The following is a 20,308-nucleotide window of genomic DNA, read 5'->3' as shown; positions in this document are numbered from 1 at the left end:
AATTATAATAATTTTTACTTAATTTTTTGAAAATTTTTTGGTTGTAATATTTTGATTCGCGAATTTTGTGATACCCTGTATATATTTATACATATTTTTATTATAATCTTTATAACATTGATTATAATAATATTTATCTATTAAAAATAATATTTATATATAGATTTAAAAAAAAATGAAATGTTTAAAGATGTCAATGAATAAAATGAAAGGACTAAAGATTTTTGTTTCGCAATAACTAATTCTAAAAATAATTTTTCTTTTATTTTAAAAATTTCCACATATTCCTTTTATAACTTTTTCGAAAAAAATGTGCTTAGACATCTCGAAAGTGCGTGTTTATATATAAAAGCTCTTCGAAATTGATATTTGTTCGAGCTCGTCACGTTAGCCAGCTACTAAAAAAAAATTACATGAATTGAAACGCAATACTGAATTTAAAGTTCTACTACTAGCACTACACAAACGTATAATTTACACTATTCTTATTTTATTAATAAAAATTAGTATAAAAACATATTTTTAAAAATATGTCTCTTTCATGATTTGTAAGCATATGGCGAATGCAATTTTTACGTGATGTTTGCATAAAAAGAATAACTAATGTGTAAATAAAAAATATGAGTTCAGTTTTATTGATGAAGCTTTTATTCAAATATAACTCAGCTGTACGTGCTTCTGAATATTCGTCAAATTCTATGCCGAAGGCAAAACCTAGAAGCTGAGGATATCGACACGTCCATTCCATGAAACGAGAAGATTGCCGGGTAAAGTGAAACTGCCAGTGATTGTAGGGAATTATCGTACAAGAGCGTGCGTGAATAAAACTGTAGAAAATAAGGCATCATTGGCACAAAATGGTCAGATAGATAATAATGTCTTTATGTTAGCCTCGATCGTCTGTCGATACATTGATAAAAAAGTATTTCAATCTCAAAAATATGTTCCTCTTTTATAAAACTACACTGTTATTACTACATCAAACAGACAAATACATTTTTAATTTTAGTTTTATATTATTTTTTATTGTATAAACTCAATAATATATTATCAATTCTCTAAGTCTAAGTTTAAAAATATGAATAATAATAAAAATAAAGGAAATGTATAAATATAATTGATAATCAATATAATAATATAAAAAAAGCAATAACAAAGACGAGCAAAACAAAATGTATTGTAAAAAATTAAATAAAATTTAACATGTCCAATATATTATAATTAACTAATTTCGATTTTACAAAGTTTTCTTTAATTGTATATATATATATATATATATATATATATATATATATATATACATAGGGTGCGTCACACAAAATCCGGACAAATCAAACAATTTCTTTAAACAAAATGTTATTAATTATTATTATATTATTTTATTTATTTAATATATGAACGATATATTAAAACATATACAGTTTATTAAATTTAATAAATTATATTCTAAGAATTTAAAAATTAAAATGTCACAAGGCAAAAATGAAAGAAATCGTAATAATCGTAAAAGAATTGGCCACAAGAAAACACTAAATTTGCTGATAATCCAACTTTTACCATCGCGCTCATTCCATATCAAAGTCTTTTCTTCATTTCAATTAATATATAATATTATTATTGATCTTCTCAATTTATTGATTCTTATTTATATTATTTAATGACAATTTATAATGATCAATATTTACATTCTGAACAAAACAGTTTTCATTTTATTATTATGATATCAAGAAAAATTAAATGGAGATGAATTTAGACTACCGTTGCTGTCTTCGTGTTCCGATAATAATTCTCGACTTCCGGCCGCGACACGTACAGTTGGGCGGAAGAGATTGATACGACAACGCGTTCTTCATCCGTGATTCGAATCACATGCAGGGATTCATCCAGTCGTGACGAACAAAAACGACGCGGGAGGCGCGTGATATTGAAAGGAGGAGAACGAATGCTTTCGGGGGTGTCTGTGCATCGAAATCGATATGCGAATGCTACCCGATGTCGGCAAAAGTCGGGGGAAGATTGAAAGTGCGTCCGCGCACACTATGGCGGCAAGAATTGAATTCGTCGAGCAAAAAAAAAGAAAGAAGGATGACGGAAAGCGAGAGCGGCGTAAGATCTCCACGGGAACGAGAGGCCGGGGTGAAGAGGTAAGAGAGGCATGCGGACGAGAAGAAAATGGAGGCACTCGGAGGAAGTCGTGCGCGATGGTGCATGAATCATCCTTCCGATCGAGATCACGAAGAAAAAGAAATCTCCTCTCCTTCTGACTGTAATCCCGCGCGCCAGAGATGAAGTTATTAATTCCCGCGCTATTATACTCTTTGCCCCCCGTCTTTCATCCCTGCATTGCACAGAATATATGATAAAACAAAAATTATTGAATTTCCCAATATCGCGAGATCCCAAGAATAAAGGTGCATGCACATGCAAGCGTCAAACGTCAAGCAGCGGAAGCAGGAACTAATCAACGAGGCGATAAATGTAGTAGCGTAAAAAATATTTTTTACACCACTGCCAGTATCGTCCAGCTGATTAGTTGTTGCTTCCGCTGCTTGACGCTTGCATGTGAATACACCTTAAGAAGTCGAGCACTTTTTCGACCCTCTATTCCCAGATGCGAAATTTTTCTTGTCATCCTTTCCGGTGTGTAACTTGGGCACAACAGTTAACATCGCGTCATTTCGTATATATTATATCAAGAAAGTGACATGCTGTTCGCGCCGACAGACACATGTAGCTGCCGCTCTGAATCCCCTGCGATGAAAGTTAAGGGAGAAATCGCTGAGGACGCGACGGCTAACTATTCGAGCTGAGGTTGAGAGACTTGGCGACAAGGTACTTAAGTGTCTCGCCGGATTACACGCTCGGTGCTGACAGTAATGCCTCGCACGCGCGAGGACGCGTCCCAAAGTGTTTGAGAGCAAGGTATTCTCACGTGCGATTTCAGACATTTTGCCGTTTCTCGCATTGTATCTACGTACATGTTATTTCAGCATCGCATTTACGTATTTGCGATCGTCGATGCATCGCTGATGGATGTTTATCGTGCAGATATATGTCTTTTTTTAAGAGTCGCAAGTCGTTTTCTTGCTTTGCTTCTAAATATTTTACCTTCACCGCTGTCTCGATTTCCGATATTTATTTAACGACAATTTTCGTTATAAGAATTCTGCTTGGTGAAACGTCTTATCGCAATTTATATAAGCTTTCCATAGAAACGACTAGTATAAATATTTTAATACGTTTTTATTATACGCAGTTTGTGTATATTCGCAATCGATTATTTTACAGATAGAACCGCCGAAGGTGTCAATTTGATGATTTCCTAGCCTTGCACTGAGAATGGTTGAATTGAAAATAAACTAGGAGATTCATTAATCAGAATTCTGGTTATCTCAACTAGAATTATAATAGATTCAATCAGAATTCTAATTAATATAACCAGCAGAAATCGATAAAATAACTTATATTTATTTAAAATAAAAATGATATAAAATAGATTTCAGAAATTTATTTAAAATATATTGTAAAATAAGAAATATGTATTTTAAATAAAAATTTCATATATGAAACAGTTTTTTATGATTCCGTTTATTTGAATGTACATTAAATAGTTTCACATATTTATTTAACCATATTATATGTATATAAATATGATATAAAAAATAAAGAGATATAATTTATACATAGAATAGAAATGAGGAGTAGCTGGTTTGAATTTAGAAGTCAGAAATAAACTAAGAACTAAGAACGACGAAGCACAAAACGAAACACTTGCGTAGATACTCTAAACTAATTCGAATATTCTAATTCTGCTAATTCACGAGTCCTCGCGAACGTAGATAGTTAGAGGCACCGCCCATCGCCACTTTACGCACCGGTTTTTTTATTTCAATAAAGAAAGCCAAGTTCAATCGAAATTAATCAGCAATAAAAACTTATTTAAAAATTAATTTAGAATTAAATAATTCCTTTTTTTTAATATTTAAAATAAAATTTAAAAATAAATTATATTATAAAAAGTTATTCAAGTAATAAATATTAAATAATTATTTTATTTTATTTTAAATAAATAAATTTATTTTTAACGTTAAATAAAACGTTATTTTAAATGCGAATCCTGATAAACAAACTATTTTTTCAGTATGTTTAAAAATCGATAAAAAGTTATTTTTGCTATTATTTGTATCTGTTAGAATTATTTGTATTATATTCATATTACATATGAATTTTCAATATTCTGTATTGTATATCTAATACAACAAAGAAAAAAAATTGAAATAATTTATCAAAACCGATGGACCATCAGCAGTTCTAGTATTAAAACAATTAATCTTTAAAAACGTCAACATTTCGCTCTGTCCTATTTCGAGAATTGGACGTGAAAATATGCGCGTGAGATGTCAATTAAGCCAAAATCTGCTTCGATGGATAAACGCGATTAATTAATAGTTCTTTTACCAAGTGAATAATAATTCATTGCGCTAAACAGGAGGTGGACGGGCAGAATTCGGAAGGACGGAATGTGAGGAAACACGACAGGCATGAAAATCTGTCGCCCAGACAATGCCCGTGAGGATTTCCTCGATTGCGGTTGGCACTTTTCGACCGCATCGAACGGAATCCGTGGTGGGTGCCGGTCGCGCGCGATCGTTCGCGTTCCAATTTATCAGCGCGCGTGATAGCCCTCGCAGGGATTCCGCCACTCGATCGGAAGAAATGCTCGGGCCGACGCGTGAGCCAATTAATTACTCGGCGATCATGAAATTCCGGGTATTGTGAGATCCGAGTCATCGGTAACTGTAATTGACTTGTCAGCTATTTTGATTACATCCCTTTATTCGTTTATCAAACGTGTTTGTCGATCTGCACTTTCTTCCGTTTCTCAAAGTGAGACGAGATTATTCGATTAGGAAATTCTTTACAGTATTTTGAAGATGTTCGTTTGCATCTATAATATTAAATTGCTCATCAATTTAGTTTGTACTATTATTCTTGCTTTTAATAAATAAACTGATTTAAAACTGTGTTTCTATATCGATAAATAATTGTGCAGTTTGCTTTAACTGGAATTTGTAAAATTTACACAAAATAATAGATCAAGATCTTTTTTGATCGAATATAGTTTTTCATTGTGTTAAATAATTATTGTTTTACACAGAGTTACTTCAAAAATGTTTTTTTTAAATATTTTTAAGAACTTAATATTTTTAAGCACTAATTCAGCTCGACCATTTAAGACCTTATTTCCTATTTGTTGTGTATTACTATAATTTTAAAATAATTTTAATCTTGTTTAACATTCTTAATATTTTTCTTGAGAATATAATTATTGATGTGAGAGATAATTTTACAAAAAAAAGAATGGAGATAAAGGGGATACACTATGCGTTTGAACGAGATATAAATCTGCGAGAGTAAAAAGGACTATATGTAACGTCACGTCGAAATGTCACGTTTTTTGCAACGAAACCGAGGAAACAGATCGCGTATAAAATGTATTTCCTGTCAATCTGTGTCGTACATTGCGAATCTTTTCTCTCACAGGATTCGTAACTATGTATCTTCGTTTCATCTACGACACATGTAAGGCCGCCAGCCTTTCTGGTCGTCCATCAATTAATCACGCAAGGTAATTAACGTCACACAAAAAGGAAAGAGCACATCGCGATCATGCGATAATTATCGTAACTAGCTTCGAACGTTTGTATTTGCCAGATCGCTTCGATCGAATAGGAATACGAGAGGGCAGCAGCAGCAGTGCATTAAAAGGGATGAACTGACGTGAAGAGACAACGAGGGATGAACGCACGTCGGCGGGGAAAGAGGACGTAAACGTAGTCGCTCTCGCGGTTCACATTCTGTATAATTACGGCAAATTAGTGCGACGTTATTGTGATGTCACTGAACCGTGACTTACGCTCGATAACGAGCGCGTGTTTAGTTATGCGATATTCCTGCGACAATGGCTGCTAGATCATTGATTTTGATATGTCCGATTTTAATTCAATCACGGAGTATGAACATATTGGAGAGAATAATATCAGGATTCGATATTCTTATTCGACTATTAGCGAATAATGGATTTCATTTTACGATACAATTGAAGATTGCTGCAATAATAAGTTACACGCGTTGTAAAAACGTTTGTAAAAACACAAAAAATAAATACTAAAATTAAAGAGATGGGAAAAATATATATATATGTTTATTTGCACATGCTGCAAAAATTCTGTCAAAAATCTGTTTTGGCATATGTTCGAAAAATTTATTATGCAGATCGTGAATAAAGAATATGAGAGGAATAAAACATTTTTCTATATAAAATGGCTACATTGCTCAATGGAAAAAAAATAACGAATCACTGTGTAAACATAACAGTAGATTAGCCCAATCTTTGAGACAAATAGAGGACTCTGTTCATTCATTTTTATCTATAAGAGCTGTAGATTTATCTGTAGAATAGCACAAATCTTTTATATAAGCCAAATGCTGACTTTCTTATTCCAATTACCATTTTTGACTTAATCTATCGTCCAATAAGCGTTTAGTTTTTTAATGTGAAGGGCAAACATGGCAGACTTTTTTTTAGTTACCTTAGTAAATCTAGAGTTCTAATTTTTACCAATATTACATATTTGATTACGATATTAGTTAGCCTATTGTTGCAGCAAGCCGTTTAATTACTTAAAATTTTGACAAAGTAGATAATATATTTCTCTGAATCATTTTATATATCCAGATTTACAATAGGAATAAAAAAGATGTCTCGCCTCAAGAGATACTTTGTTTAGCACAACTACTTTCCCAAAGCATTGACTATAATAAATAACTCATGTTGTAAAATTATGAAACTCCTCGCGTTGCGAATATTGCGAAAGTTTCATTTGTGAACAGTAAAGTTAACAAACAATCTTTTCGGGATACATGTTTCTTAATCAGCGATACTGATGAAATAGAAGCCGAAGAACAACAGCGTATACGCGACCGAGATTTCGCATTCTGTGCTTAGTTCTAAACTAACTTATATTAACTCTCTCGGATTATCCTTGAAGTGCCCCTTATAACCGCCGGAAGATTACAACTTGAGGAAATTGTTCGGCAGACGAGAGCTAAAGTTCGACACCTGTCGAGTCCCGAGACTGGATAGCTACTTTGTTGAGACTCTCAAGTCATCTTGGATGTGGATCTCAAGTGTGAAATGTCGAAGTGTCGTAGTACTTAAGATTAACGCTTCCTCTATATTACTGCCATTAGTGCCACATGTGTATTGTTTTATGACGTTAAAATATTGTGAGACAGTCTCATTTTTCTTGAAAAAATCGATTTAAAAATATGCAGCTCTTTATCTAATAGTTATTTAACTAAAATAATGATAATAATGAATAGTAATAAGCTATTCTGTACAAATTATTAATATAAAAATTCATAGAGAATATGCGAGACTAAACATTTATTAAAATAGCTAATGAAGAAAAATAAAAATAAGAGTCAAGTGCAATAATAGGTACGCATTATTAATACATCAAATATAAATACTATATACGACAAAAATTACATATTATATTACGCTGATAAAATAATACAAAAATAAAATACATTGCAGCGTAAATTACAAAGTTGGAAGCGTAGCACTTATTAAAATATTTTTTAAAACGTGTAGAAAACAGTAATGTCCATACATATCTTGCTTGCATTTATTTGGACGTGACATTTCATTATGATATTTTATTTCATTACATCGGATTATGAAATATTATAAAACAACCAAGATATAGAATGAACTTGTGATAGTTGTACATATCATATTGCGTGTACAATACGCAACACATAATTAGTATATTAAACGCATTTTAGCGATGCAGCGCGCATTTCATAATCAAGAGTGCGCGAAATGGCGTCAAGCGTCTATGCATTTTATCAGGATTCCGGCATGAAGATATGAAGATATAAAAATATAGCGGCTGCATTTGTCCCCGGTGCTCGTTTCTCAGGGACCTTATTACATGGAAATATTACGCCGAGCTCACGAATAGGGACGAGATAACGATTCGCGAAGAGCGATGTGGTACGCTTTTTCCTTGGTATTAGACAGCCAAGGTGGGAACACTTCGTTTCAATGTTCCTCGTATTATTAACGGTCTTTTGTCAGCTTCGGGGAGTCCTCTCGACAAAATCGTCAATGAAGCGACAAGAGGAGCATTTATCGTCGTCACGAGCCGACACGATTCGCATCTTGTATATCCGTAATGAAAAATTGTCACGAACGAGTGAACAAAATCACTCTTCATTAATATCCGATGTCATGTGACGTCGTGACCGACGTTATGTCGTTACTTACATGTCACGCCGATATATGTAAATATGAAATACGAATTCACATGGAATAAAAGTGAATGAATTGAAATTCGCCGGTTAACGCACTGTCGCGCTTTTGTTGTCGTCACGAAAAATCTCGCAGCTACGATCGGTCAATCGTGAATCGAATAGTCGAATTAAAATTTCGAACCAATGTCGACAGCGCTGTGCGTCAATAACGACGTCACTTACTGTGTCACTACCTATTTCAATTACAAATTTTATTCAATATTTATCCGTAAACTTTTCACTATGTTGTGAAATGTAAAACGGTCTCTGGACGCGTGTTTCGCCAAACTCGCATAAAACTTGGAAAATGGCTCGTTAAATTGCATCAATTATGCGCATTGTTTGCCTTGCGTGAGTTTTATGAAACTGACTCTGTGTGATGAAGATATACTTTTTGAAATTATGATAAACGCTTAATTAAATCAAATTCGAGTTTGAGAAAACCAAGATACATTATTGATAAATTTTTGAGGAATTTATATTATTTTTATACGAGAAAACTTTGCATACAACCTTAATGTAAAATAATTTTTTTTATCACTTTTTAAACAATCTAAAAGTTTTTTCAATTAAACTGTTTTAATATTTCATATTTAATATTTATAGCATAACAATATATAACTTAATCCCTTCTATTGAAAGTCAATGGATCAATTGAAACTATTATTCTTAAACTCCGAAACATAATAGGTACAGTGAACTTTAAGTCTAAAGAAATTGACAATAGTCATAGTCGATTATTCGACTGTGATTGCTCAATTTCTTGCTTACTACATCTATTGTGTTTCGGGATTAATGCTTGAAGTAAATGTTCTGTCCTTTACTGAAGTTCGCTTTTAGGTAGGTTAGTTAAGCGGTTTCGAAGATGACTGATTTAATTGTGATATTTATTGATTGAAACTGTATCGCATGAATAGAGTATTCCAATGTTAATTGAGGTTCATTGCATAGTTGAGCGACTGCATTCTGAAATCATGCACTAAATGTGAACGCTGAAACTACGATCTCGAAGATGAAAAAGAATTGACACGGTGCTTTAAAGAAACTGAATTTGAAAGGCAAATTTAATAACTCGAGAGCTAATGAATAAAAGCGATTGAATGATAAACTTGGAGTCGAGTCAGGACAACCGCGACAGAAATTTGAAAGAATTAAAGAATCAGTGAAGCATAAAAACGACTGGCGGAAGAAAAGAATGGGAATATATTTTCATTTTCGGAGCAATATACTCGGAAATATATTTATTTTCTCAATATACCAGGTACTTCATTGAGTAAATCTCAAAATGATTAGTCTAACAAGAAATATGAATAGCGTAAATATAAGAATTATTTTATCTACAGTACAGAGGGGGATTTCGCGTGCTACGAAATATCTTTATTGCAAAAATCTGTTTGCAAGCTTATCGATTCGATTGATATTTATGAGTCTTTGCAAAATGTGAAATTGATAATTATACTTTCTATAGATCTGAATGTTACACATATACATAAAACAATTTAATATTTATATTTAACAATATATTTAACAATTTATATTTACATTATCATAGTTCAAATAAAATTTTTTTCATTTTATATTATTTTTTGAAAACATGTTTATTTCTTATTAAAATAATTTTTGATCCACTTTCTAAATCACTTTGTATTACCTACTTTCTTAAATTTTTCAAAACATTTACTTACCTGAATTTGTATTACTTTCAAATATAATCTAGATAAATCTGTAATTTTTAAATAATTTTTTTATTGATGATGATAAAAATGTATATTCTTCGCACGGAATGTACTACTTAACTTAGAGCATTGATTTCAGAAAACTGCATGATACAAATAATGCGTTCTCTTATATTACATACATGAGAAATTGCAATTTGTTTCGAGCTTCGCTTTAGCATTCAGGACTTGCATTTCTGCATGTCAGCGAGTCGATTGGCCCGCGAATAAGTTGGAAACGGTTCGCATCGACAAATACTCACTCGGATCCTTGACGGCTGTGATGACGAGGCGGAAGCCATTCGAGCTGGTGCCCCAGCCGTCGGTGACGTATTTCAACGTCACGAAGTTTGTACGCGTGTAAATCGCGCCCACGGTCTGCTTCGTGTTTCTGCAGGATAGATCTGCCTGGAAACAAAAGAAAATTGCGTTCGTTGAGTACATGCCACTTGAAGGAGGGAGGCAGAGGGATGAGAAGGTGCCTTTTTTGCAGACGCTCGTGCTAACGATGCAAATGTCGCGAGCGTGATATCGAACGAACATGGGGTGGACGACGTGCGCTTGATTTACGCGCGGATAGTTTTATATTGCAATGGACTAAAAGTCCCAATCGATTCTGTTCATGGAACGTCACGCGGAATGTGATTTATGTTGCTGCACATCTGCGAGACTTGCGAGAGAAAAGTAAATTTGACATGAAAACTTTGCGTTCTTGAAACCTTGAGGACGTTATTGATATTTATTTTAATCCTCGATTTGTAGAAAGTGCACGTTTCACTTTTTCCTTAATATATGTCTTTTTGTCTATTCCCTTCCGATAAATTCTTTTATTACTACATCTAACATTTTTATTCGCTGTGCGAATATTACTGAGAAAAGAGAAAACGTTTTTAAATTTCTTATATATGAGATTTTAAAGGCGTGTAAGAAAAATGAGGAATGTAGATCCATATTGCCCGTGATATTACGCGTATTACCAAGAATAATAAAAATGTTCTCTTTTACATGTCATTAACTGTTCCCTCGCACTTTATGAATCAGGCGGTAATGATAAAGGGACCGTAATTTCATCATGGCGAAAGTCAGAATGGTAGCTTATAAAGGACCGCGTAAACGTCAAATAATGTTGTTTTCCGAGATGGCGGGCACTTTTAATAAAGCGGCTATCCGCACATGGTGCGCGGATATCTACCTTTTTTTTTTTTTAGGAGTTTATGTTGGGGCATTTGTAAGCCAGCTTAAAGCGCAGCTTGACGCAAAACAAAAATAACATATCCCCGCAGTAGATAATCCTGAAATACGAGCCGTAGATATCAATTCAAGCAGCAGCAACTGTGGTCGGCGAGCAAGAAATTTATTCGTAGATTTGCAACGCGGTATCTCGCCTGTTTGCCTCGAGACACGAGCAACGTAACACTTGTTGCACCCCCACGACAGTTGCGAAAGAAACCGGAAACAAACGGCTGTATGAAAATAAAAAAAAAAGATGTAGGCGATAGCACGTATCGATTATTTTGTGCAGCGCTCTTTTTTAAGCTTTTAATGGCTTAAAAATATTGTTATATTGACTTTGCTTATACATGACGCACGAAAACGTCGTTGAAGTGGCTTTCGACAAAATTGACTTTATTACATTTATCGATTATAACACAAGCAATTCTTATAAAATAATTTTGCTGAAGCAACTAAAAAATTTTTTTGATCACATTGACGAAATATTTGTCAAATGCACGAATCAAATGCAGAAAATAACGAAATCGTAGCGATAATTATGTAAATGTAAACGTTACTTTTTCGAGAAAGCAATTTGCGAGAATTGTATTTTTTAATGTTTATGTTTTATTTAGAAATCAAATATCTGCGCGAGTAAATTTTATTTAATGTTAACAAGCATTGCGACCGCGTAAATATATAATTTATCGCGCAGTTCTTATCTGGTATCGCGAAAATCGTAATTTCGTGCAGTGAAAAATTCAGAGAGAAAGGGAAAGAAGGAGTTTCACAATGATAACAGTTTAAATTACATTCCGCACATGCGCTTCCGCATAAACAACTTTTATTGAGATTTTAACTTTGTTGTACTGTGCACAAACGTTAGTCATACTCCTGCATTTCTGGCTCGGACAGACAGTAAATTCCTTTCTTCCTTTTTTGCCCTTTGATCAGTGGCTTTGTTATCGCAAAATATTATTGAATCTATCCGCAGGCTGTTTAATAACTGTCTTCTTCCTGTTCCAATTAGCGTGAACAAGAGATTGAATTTTACCAGAGATAATCCGCATTTAATTATCTCTTCTCGCTTCGATCATTAGCTTTTATCTTTCTACCCTTTTTCTCCTTTTCTCTCTCTTTCTCGTTGTCTCTCTCTTTCCCATCTTCCATATTGCAAAAACGCCAACGCCAATCTCTGCGTATCAGATGAACGGAAATAATTAGCACGCTGGATGAAACTCCCGAGTGCTCATATTAAGAATGCAAGCAGAATATGTGCAAAAATTTAAAAATACTTTTCATCCTCATTTAATTTCACCTGTGATTTTTATTAAAATTAATTCTTATTAATTGTATTAGCATTGGAATGTATAATAATCTTTATGTAAACTCTATAATAATGTAATTTTTATTATCGTACTTTGAATGTTATATTATAGAAAATTATGATTCCCATCCATTGAAATTAATTTTCTGTCGATATATAATAATTGCAATTTATCATTATTTCAGGATCATACGATGAAACCGATTAGATAAGGATAGTTGTTTTAAGTATGAATTGCTACACAATTATAAATATACTAAAAATCATCATGTATTGTCAAAATAGCTATATCGCAAAATTAAATCTCATGCAGTTTTTTAAAATATATTTGCCGCTTAAATATATTATATATCAATATAAATATTTGTTAGCTTTCTATTTAAAAAATTTTTAAGATACTTTTTTTCCAAATTAAAATAATTTTTTTAAGTCGCTGAAACTTATTCTTAGTTCTTTAATTGCGAATTTTTTTAAACTCTAACTTTATAATTCAATATAATATAACATTATTATATTGAATAAATATATATTACTGTATTATATACATATATATATTCAATATTATTCAATAATATTGATTATGACAACATAATTGTCTCACATATATTAGCTCAATGTGTATTTATACAAACAAATGGAATATTATGCAATTTTAAAACGCAAATGCATAAATATCGCCGACTCATAAACCTTTTTTACAATTTAAATCGCAAACTGTAACAATGCATTTTTCGTGCGATATACAAAGTAATTTAGGATAAGCTGATCGTTAAATATTATTCGTCGTTTAAGCCACGAAGAGCAACGTGCTTGCGCAATGTATTAGGAGATAACACAAAATGAGGAAAAAGGAATAAAATAACGTTCTCAAAAAAGAAAAAGGTAAATGCTCGAGAAACTGGGTCACTGAGAATAAAGTTATGGAATAAAGTCCGCAGTTATATAAGAACGCAAACTTTGCTGGTCGCTAATAATTGTAGAGGGAATTGATAAAGCCAAGAGAAAATTGCGTTAACCTATATAAATTTTGTATCTTTGCCAATCGCGAATGTGAGTTATTTCTCTTGTATTTTGCATTTGAAAATACTTATATGCATTGTAGTACATTAAAATATTTTGCATGAGCAGCTATTCGCGCACATTCGACTAATGTATACGAAATTCATTTCACTCAAATTGTTATTATCATTAGCCGCACGTTGCAATTATTCAGACAATCTATTAAATCCTATCAATCAAACCGTTTATTTTTATTAAAATAACGTAACTGCAATTTTGTACATTTGAATGATACGCTAATGCATTGTACATTACATCGATTGTAAATGAATTTTCGATCAACAAAAATAACTTATTGAACAAACTGCTTAATTATCCATAATATTATCTCGCAATATATTGATTTGCATTATATATAACGTATCGTGAAAGATTCTACAATCCAGAATTGTTTTTCCAAGATTTTCAGATTGAGCTGAACATTTTCAAAAGAAGAAAACTTATTGTTTGCACACAGAAAAAGATTATTCTTAAATCAACCATAATATACTCATATATAAAAGCCAAAATATTGTAACTTTGCTTTAGAGATATTAATTAAATTTTTTTGATGCAAATATTACTTTGCACTCAATTCAAGACTTGTTCAATCTTACATAAATCTTATACAAAAATCTTACATTAATATAAATTCAGTCAAGTCAAGACTAAAATTTTTAAAACAAGATTATAATATTTTTGTTTATGTATGAAGTATATTAAGATTGATTTAAGAACAGTCTTTTTTCTGCACGTACAACAAAAGCATAAGAGATTACATGAACGTTATTATAAACTCGGAATTTGCAGTATGCTATGTTGTTCCAAATTTGATATTATTTATTGCGACACGACATTGATGATAAATTTTATCAGCGAGAATTTTTCACGCTAGCCCGTAAACAATTACAATAATCAAACATTACAGTTGAATTTAATTGCCAATATCTCGCCGCTGGATGGAGGTCACTCTAATTTGCGATCGCATTATTATCGGCAATACAGTAGGCATACGGTGATTCACTCTCGGACTGATCTATAGGGTCTATTTGCGAGCGGCAAATTGTGTACTCTACCTGGTATTAGGATTGCGTCCGTACGCGAACGGCGGTTTAATAACGTGCTCGCCGATCGACCGCATGTCAACTGGACGAGCACTTGTCAATTCCAACGACGAGAGTCATCGATCATGCACGAAACGTAGGGTTAAGTAATCTGCATCGTCAAGCAGACAGCCAAGCTGTAGACGTGTAATGCCGGCGGCAGGAAGGGTTGCTCTTGTAGTTGCACAGGGTGCTGGTTCACCCTTTGATATGCCGTTGACGGTACGCTTAGAGAAAATGAACTGACATGTATATAGATTTGAAGAGCTAATTGCCTAAATCTAGATATCTCTAGGTTTGTTCACGTTGCTTGCACTCCTTACATTCGATATCTTCATTTTCTCTCTTTTCAATACAGGAAAATTTGTTTATTTCGTCTTAAGTGCAAAAAATTTGGAGGAATTTTAAATAACGCGAACAGGCATAATTTTAATCCATCTTGATATTAATTCTAGAATTCTTAATATCGCGGTTTGAATTGAATATCATTTTTAAAAATAAACTTACATCTTTTCGTTCACTGTAAGAAATAATGATTCCTGTTGTAAACTTCCAAAAGTGTTGCCAACAAAAATGTGCTATAAATTTAAACAGTTATATTGTAAAATTACAATAACGTTTTGTGATAAAGTATATGCAAATCTCTAATACGCATCAGTTTTGTAAATTCACAACTATCTATTGTAAATTTACAAATATTGTGAAATCACAGCAAACTGTTACGTGGTTTGTAAATTTACTGCATATTTTTATCGTAAGTATTATTATAAATTCACAAAAATTTCTAATAATGTTTGAATAAGACGTTAGAAATTTTATATTGAGTATTTATAAAATAAATATTGATTCACGAAGATATTCTCTATTCTTTTCTACAAATTTCCATAATGAAATTACGATTATTATTAGGGATAAAATATCTGGAAAGTAAAAACGTGAAAAGAAATCCGAAGAATGGAAAGGTCTTTTTGTGTGACTCACATCCATATAAAAGAATTTGAAATAGATTGGGCATAGAGGGAGCAGAGGAGAGATCCGAGGACAAGTTTAGAGATCGTCCAAGATTAGATACATCTTTGGGGAAAACGTGGACTGAATGGCAATGTCGCGATGCAAACGCGAATGGAGGCCACCTCTGTAAGAGGACCACCTAATCTACATTTACATGACTTTCAGCGTATCACGTGAGAATGGAACGAATCTCCCAACGAAGCCTTGAAGGTGCAATTCCTCTTTCGTCGGCGAGAAAGCCGACGAAAGAAGGCCTCGAGCGAGCTTACGACAATGCCGTCCTAAGTCGATTCCGAAGAGGTTCGAAAAGGGCGCTGAATGGCGACCAAAAGGCCATTGTCGTGCGTGCAAACAACGAAATCCTTCCTTCGAGGATATGCAGCTTAGTCTGAAAGCTCAAAGAAGATACCTCTGAAATGTGAAATAGTTCGCCGCTGCCATTTATATAAAAGAATACAAAGCTCTATATTATGTAATAACGTACAGAAAATATTTGAGAAAAAGTTTATCGCGCATCGCATAGTTTGAGGAAAAAAAATTCTGTATGCAGTGAATTTATCGTACTTCCATTTTTACAAATTCAATAGACAAGAAAAAGAATCTTATTTTCGGTAAGTGAGAGAATTTTCAAGGAGATGTGTATAAACAATTATAAGTAGAAATTAGATTTATATATAAGAATAAATTGAATAAAAGAAAAAAATTTCTATTTTCGGTAAAAGCGGATTTTTGTTTTCGCGAATACGTTTGTCAATTCTATTTAACGCGCGTCTATCTATCGAATTTGAAACGCAACTGAAGCTGAAATATGTTAATCTCCCAATTACATTAATTTAGTAATAAAACTAATAAATTCCTTAATATCATCTCGAATCTACTTCAAATGAAAATAGGATTCTTTCTTTTGCTTGATTTATTCTTATTGATTTAATTCTAATCGGTTTCTACTTTTAATTGTTAATAATACGTATTGAAAAACTTTTTTTTTTTCTAAACGACAAGCACCTCGTAATTTAATGAGAATAAGTGTGAATAATAGCTAGATATAATTTAGATATTTCTACATATAGTTCGCGAAATCATGCAAAAGTTCGAATGTACGTGAGATGATAGGCAATACACATTACATCGATAGCTGGAAGAGGTGCTCGTATTTTCGTATTATATTTTCCATAAAATTTGTCTCGACTACGTATATATTCCCGACGTAAAATTGCACTCCTGTCGTTATAAATTGCATATAGCGCGTGTAAGGCTTTTATATCTCGGATGCGGTTGCCGAATGTACGCATTTTATGACATATAGAAAACTCGTGTAAAGTCCTTTCCGACAGAAATACCATCGTGTTATTTACTTCCTTCAATATGAAGAAGACATTATTTAAAAAAAAGAATGTCTTAGTAAAAATGTAGAAAATATTTAATAAAATATTATTTAAATTAAATGCAATTTAAATATCGCAATTTTACAGTATTTGCAGTATTTGCGAAAAACTAATTAACATATTTGAGAATTGAAAGAAATTATATTTTATCTGTTTCAATAAATTATTTTTCGTTTCTAATCTAATTTGGTATAAAAATTCGTTATGCCTTTTCATTTGCAAACAAATTTAAGATTTTTTATAAAAATATTTTATATTTTACACACACACACAATTTTATTTTTATTATATGTTTTGATTCTGTCGAAAAATATTATTTCCAGTTGTTTCTTTTATGTAAACTCGAAAACTAACAAGGCTACGTTCCATCGATCCGTGAAACGCAATAAAAATAGCCTCATATTTTTCTCGTGGTTTTATCGTGATTTTTAAAAATGCAGAACGACGGTAAACAAGACGATCACTCGTATTTCTTTGTAGTTTCATGATACATGTGAAATCTTTTCAAATCTTGTTCTGTATTTGAATCTTAAATCTCTTTTCAAATCTCTTTTTTGTTGAACCATTTTGTACAACAGAAGCCGATAAAAAATCTTTAAGGAATTATCATTGCAGGAATACAAGGAATATTTTTATTAATATTAAATATATTCAAGATAACTTAAAAATATTAATTAAAGAAATCACATGTGCATCGAGTTATTAAATCGAACGCAAAACATGCACGCATCTTTGAATCTCTCACAAGTGAAAGCTATTACCGACGCGAAGCTTTTCTTCGTGCGATCACAAATTCCGTCTCTTACTACGACTACTCGGCGAACTTCGAAAGCGATGAGAGATCCAGATGGCTGCTAGTTTCTCAAACTTCGCTGACCAATTTCTCGCGACCGAGAAGGGCGAGAAGCGACGCAGAAACAGGTTCAGGACATTACGCAATACTATGGTGGTGATGCTTTTATAATTAATGATCCCGTAAGCTGGAATTATCGCAACGATGCACCGAGTTGATATCGATCTTCGAAGTCTAGAGAACCGTGAAATACTTCTCTTCGCCGAGTCATAATTAATAGATAGTAATCAAATATTATAGTCCACCGCACGGAGGATTGCCCTTCCGCTAAATTATTATATGGCGGATGACGCAAACGCGTTATGATTTACAGCTGGACGAGCATGCTTTATAGATAGCGCGATTATGGATAAAATTTCGCACGATCATTATTTAATATTCTTTGTATGCGATTTATCGATCGTATATTTACACCACGCTATCATCTTCGTTTTGCCTGCGTAAAGTCAACTATAATTCCTTCGCGTAATGTATTCATAGGATAGAGAATTCATTTAGGATTTTAATAATTGATATACCTATTATTTATTTCAGTGAGAATTTTGTTTCAATTTTGTATTACTATAAATATTGCCCAAGGTATTTTCACGGATAAACTCGGGTTATGAATAACACATACGTTGAAAAATCTTTTATATGCAAATGTTGCATTGCATATTATTCGCTAATCGAATATTAATTTTCGTCTTCTATCATTCTATTATTAATCAATTTTAGTTTTTTTTCAAATTTATTTCCATAAGGGATGATTTTTTTTCAAATTTATTTTTTTCAAATTTATTTCCATAAAGGATGATTATTTTATAAGATTTCTTACAGAATTTCAGTCAACTTGACTAATCGATATAACAAAGAGAATCGTTCATTGAAATCATAATTAAATTAAACAAGAAATAAATTAAGCAAGATATTTTTTTAAATGTCACTTGAGATGTTAAAAAATTTTACAAATTAAGATTTTGTGACATTTGAAGATTTGGATGTCACGAAAATTTCAATTTTTCATATATATTTTATAAGAAATGTGAATTTTATCTGTGCTAAAAGTAAAAAAAATTACAGAAAAATCCACGCGTATAAGAAAACAGTCGAAAATGTGTGTTCCGTAACTTATTTTTACATTGCTCTTTCGTACGTGAAAAAGACCAGACGAGGCCACGCCGAAACGTAAAAGTAATTTGTCGGATGAGAGCACCAAAGTACCAAGCAGGGAACGGGACCTAGAACTTTTATTTCAACTTTTAATCCGTCAAAGCGTTCATCAGGGAAAATTTGCGCGAGGAAAAAAATTAATCTGATAAAATAGCTCGCGAGTGGACACGGTGGACGGCGCGAGGGAGATAGTGCAGCTTAATAACGGAATGAAATACTGCCACTTAAAAGGCCGCCGGGCGAAAATAAATACGGAGAGATAGAACGTACGGATAATGCGTTTATTATTCCCGGAATGGCGTTTCGCAAAGTTTCCATTACAGTGTAGCGTTGTGACGAGACGAGAAACGATGTCGTAATACAACTACAGTGCTCTCCCCGATCGTCGCGAGTGCAATTTTCTAGTACGACAATAAGGAGAAACGTTTTTTAGCGTGATAATTAACCGAAGGAGCTCGTAAATTACGGCAAAACAGGCACTCGATAAAAATGTGTAAAGAAGGTCGCGCTCTCATTAAAGCGATGCAAATCGTCATTTGTGAATTTATTAGATTGACGTGGAACGTTGAGGCAAGAAAAATGTTTACAGTCACAATATTGCCGCAAACTCCTCAAGTTCTTAGCTATATACGCCGGGTTGCACGAAAAAGTTTGGCTACAGCGGCAAGCAAAACAGTTATTAAAGTTACGTTATAATCACTTTGCTAAGCTCTTCGTCTGTTAACTTTGCAGATTTTATGAGCGCTCCTGACTATGTCTGTCGTAAATTTTCAAGTAAAAAGTCTTGCAGTTGAAATATAAACTTTGAATTTTTACATTTAATCTTTGCAAGACAGCTTTTTTAGCACAATGTGTGTAAATTTATTATATATATTAATATACACAAGGGACAAAATAATATGAATACCTGAAAAATATATTATTTATTTTATCATTTGTTTTATTAATAACAGGTTGATTTTCATTATTTGCTTTTAATACACGTTTTATCTCTCTTTATTGAAATAAAATCATCTGTATATATATATATATATATATATATATATATATATATAATAATATATATATGTGTATTATGTATATAGTTATAGTACGTCGTTAGTAATATAGTATTTAGTTACGTAGTTATTAGTAATAACTAACTACTA

The 20,308-nt window shown here is 32.5% G+C and overlaps 1 protein-coding gene across 1 annotated transcript in view; it reads right to left on the bottom strand.

Moving 5' to 3' along the window:
* The window catches only part of LOC105622405, a 117,242-nt gene that overhangs the window by 26,492 nt on the left and 70,442 nt on the right, over positions 1-20,308 (bottom strand). The window contains exon 3 of the mRNA XM_012203830.1: positions 10,343-10,487. Coding sequence (XP_012059220.1) covers positions 10,343-10,487 — 145 coding nt within the window. The remainder of the gene's footprint in view (positions 1-10,342; positions 10,488-20,308) is intronic.

The sequence above is a fragment of the Atta cephalotes genome (genome assembly GCF_000143395.1).
Source record: "Atta cephalotes unplaced genomic scaffold scaffold00044, whole genome shotgun sequence".
NCBI lineage: Eukaryota > Metazoa > Arthropoda > Insecta > Hymenoptera > Formicidae > Atta > Atta cephalotes.
The sequence above is the reverse complement of the archived record's forward strand: the minus strand, read 5'-3'. Positions and strand labels throughout refer to the sequence as shown.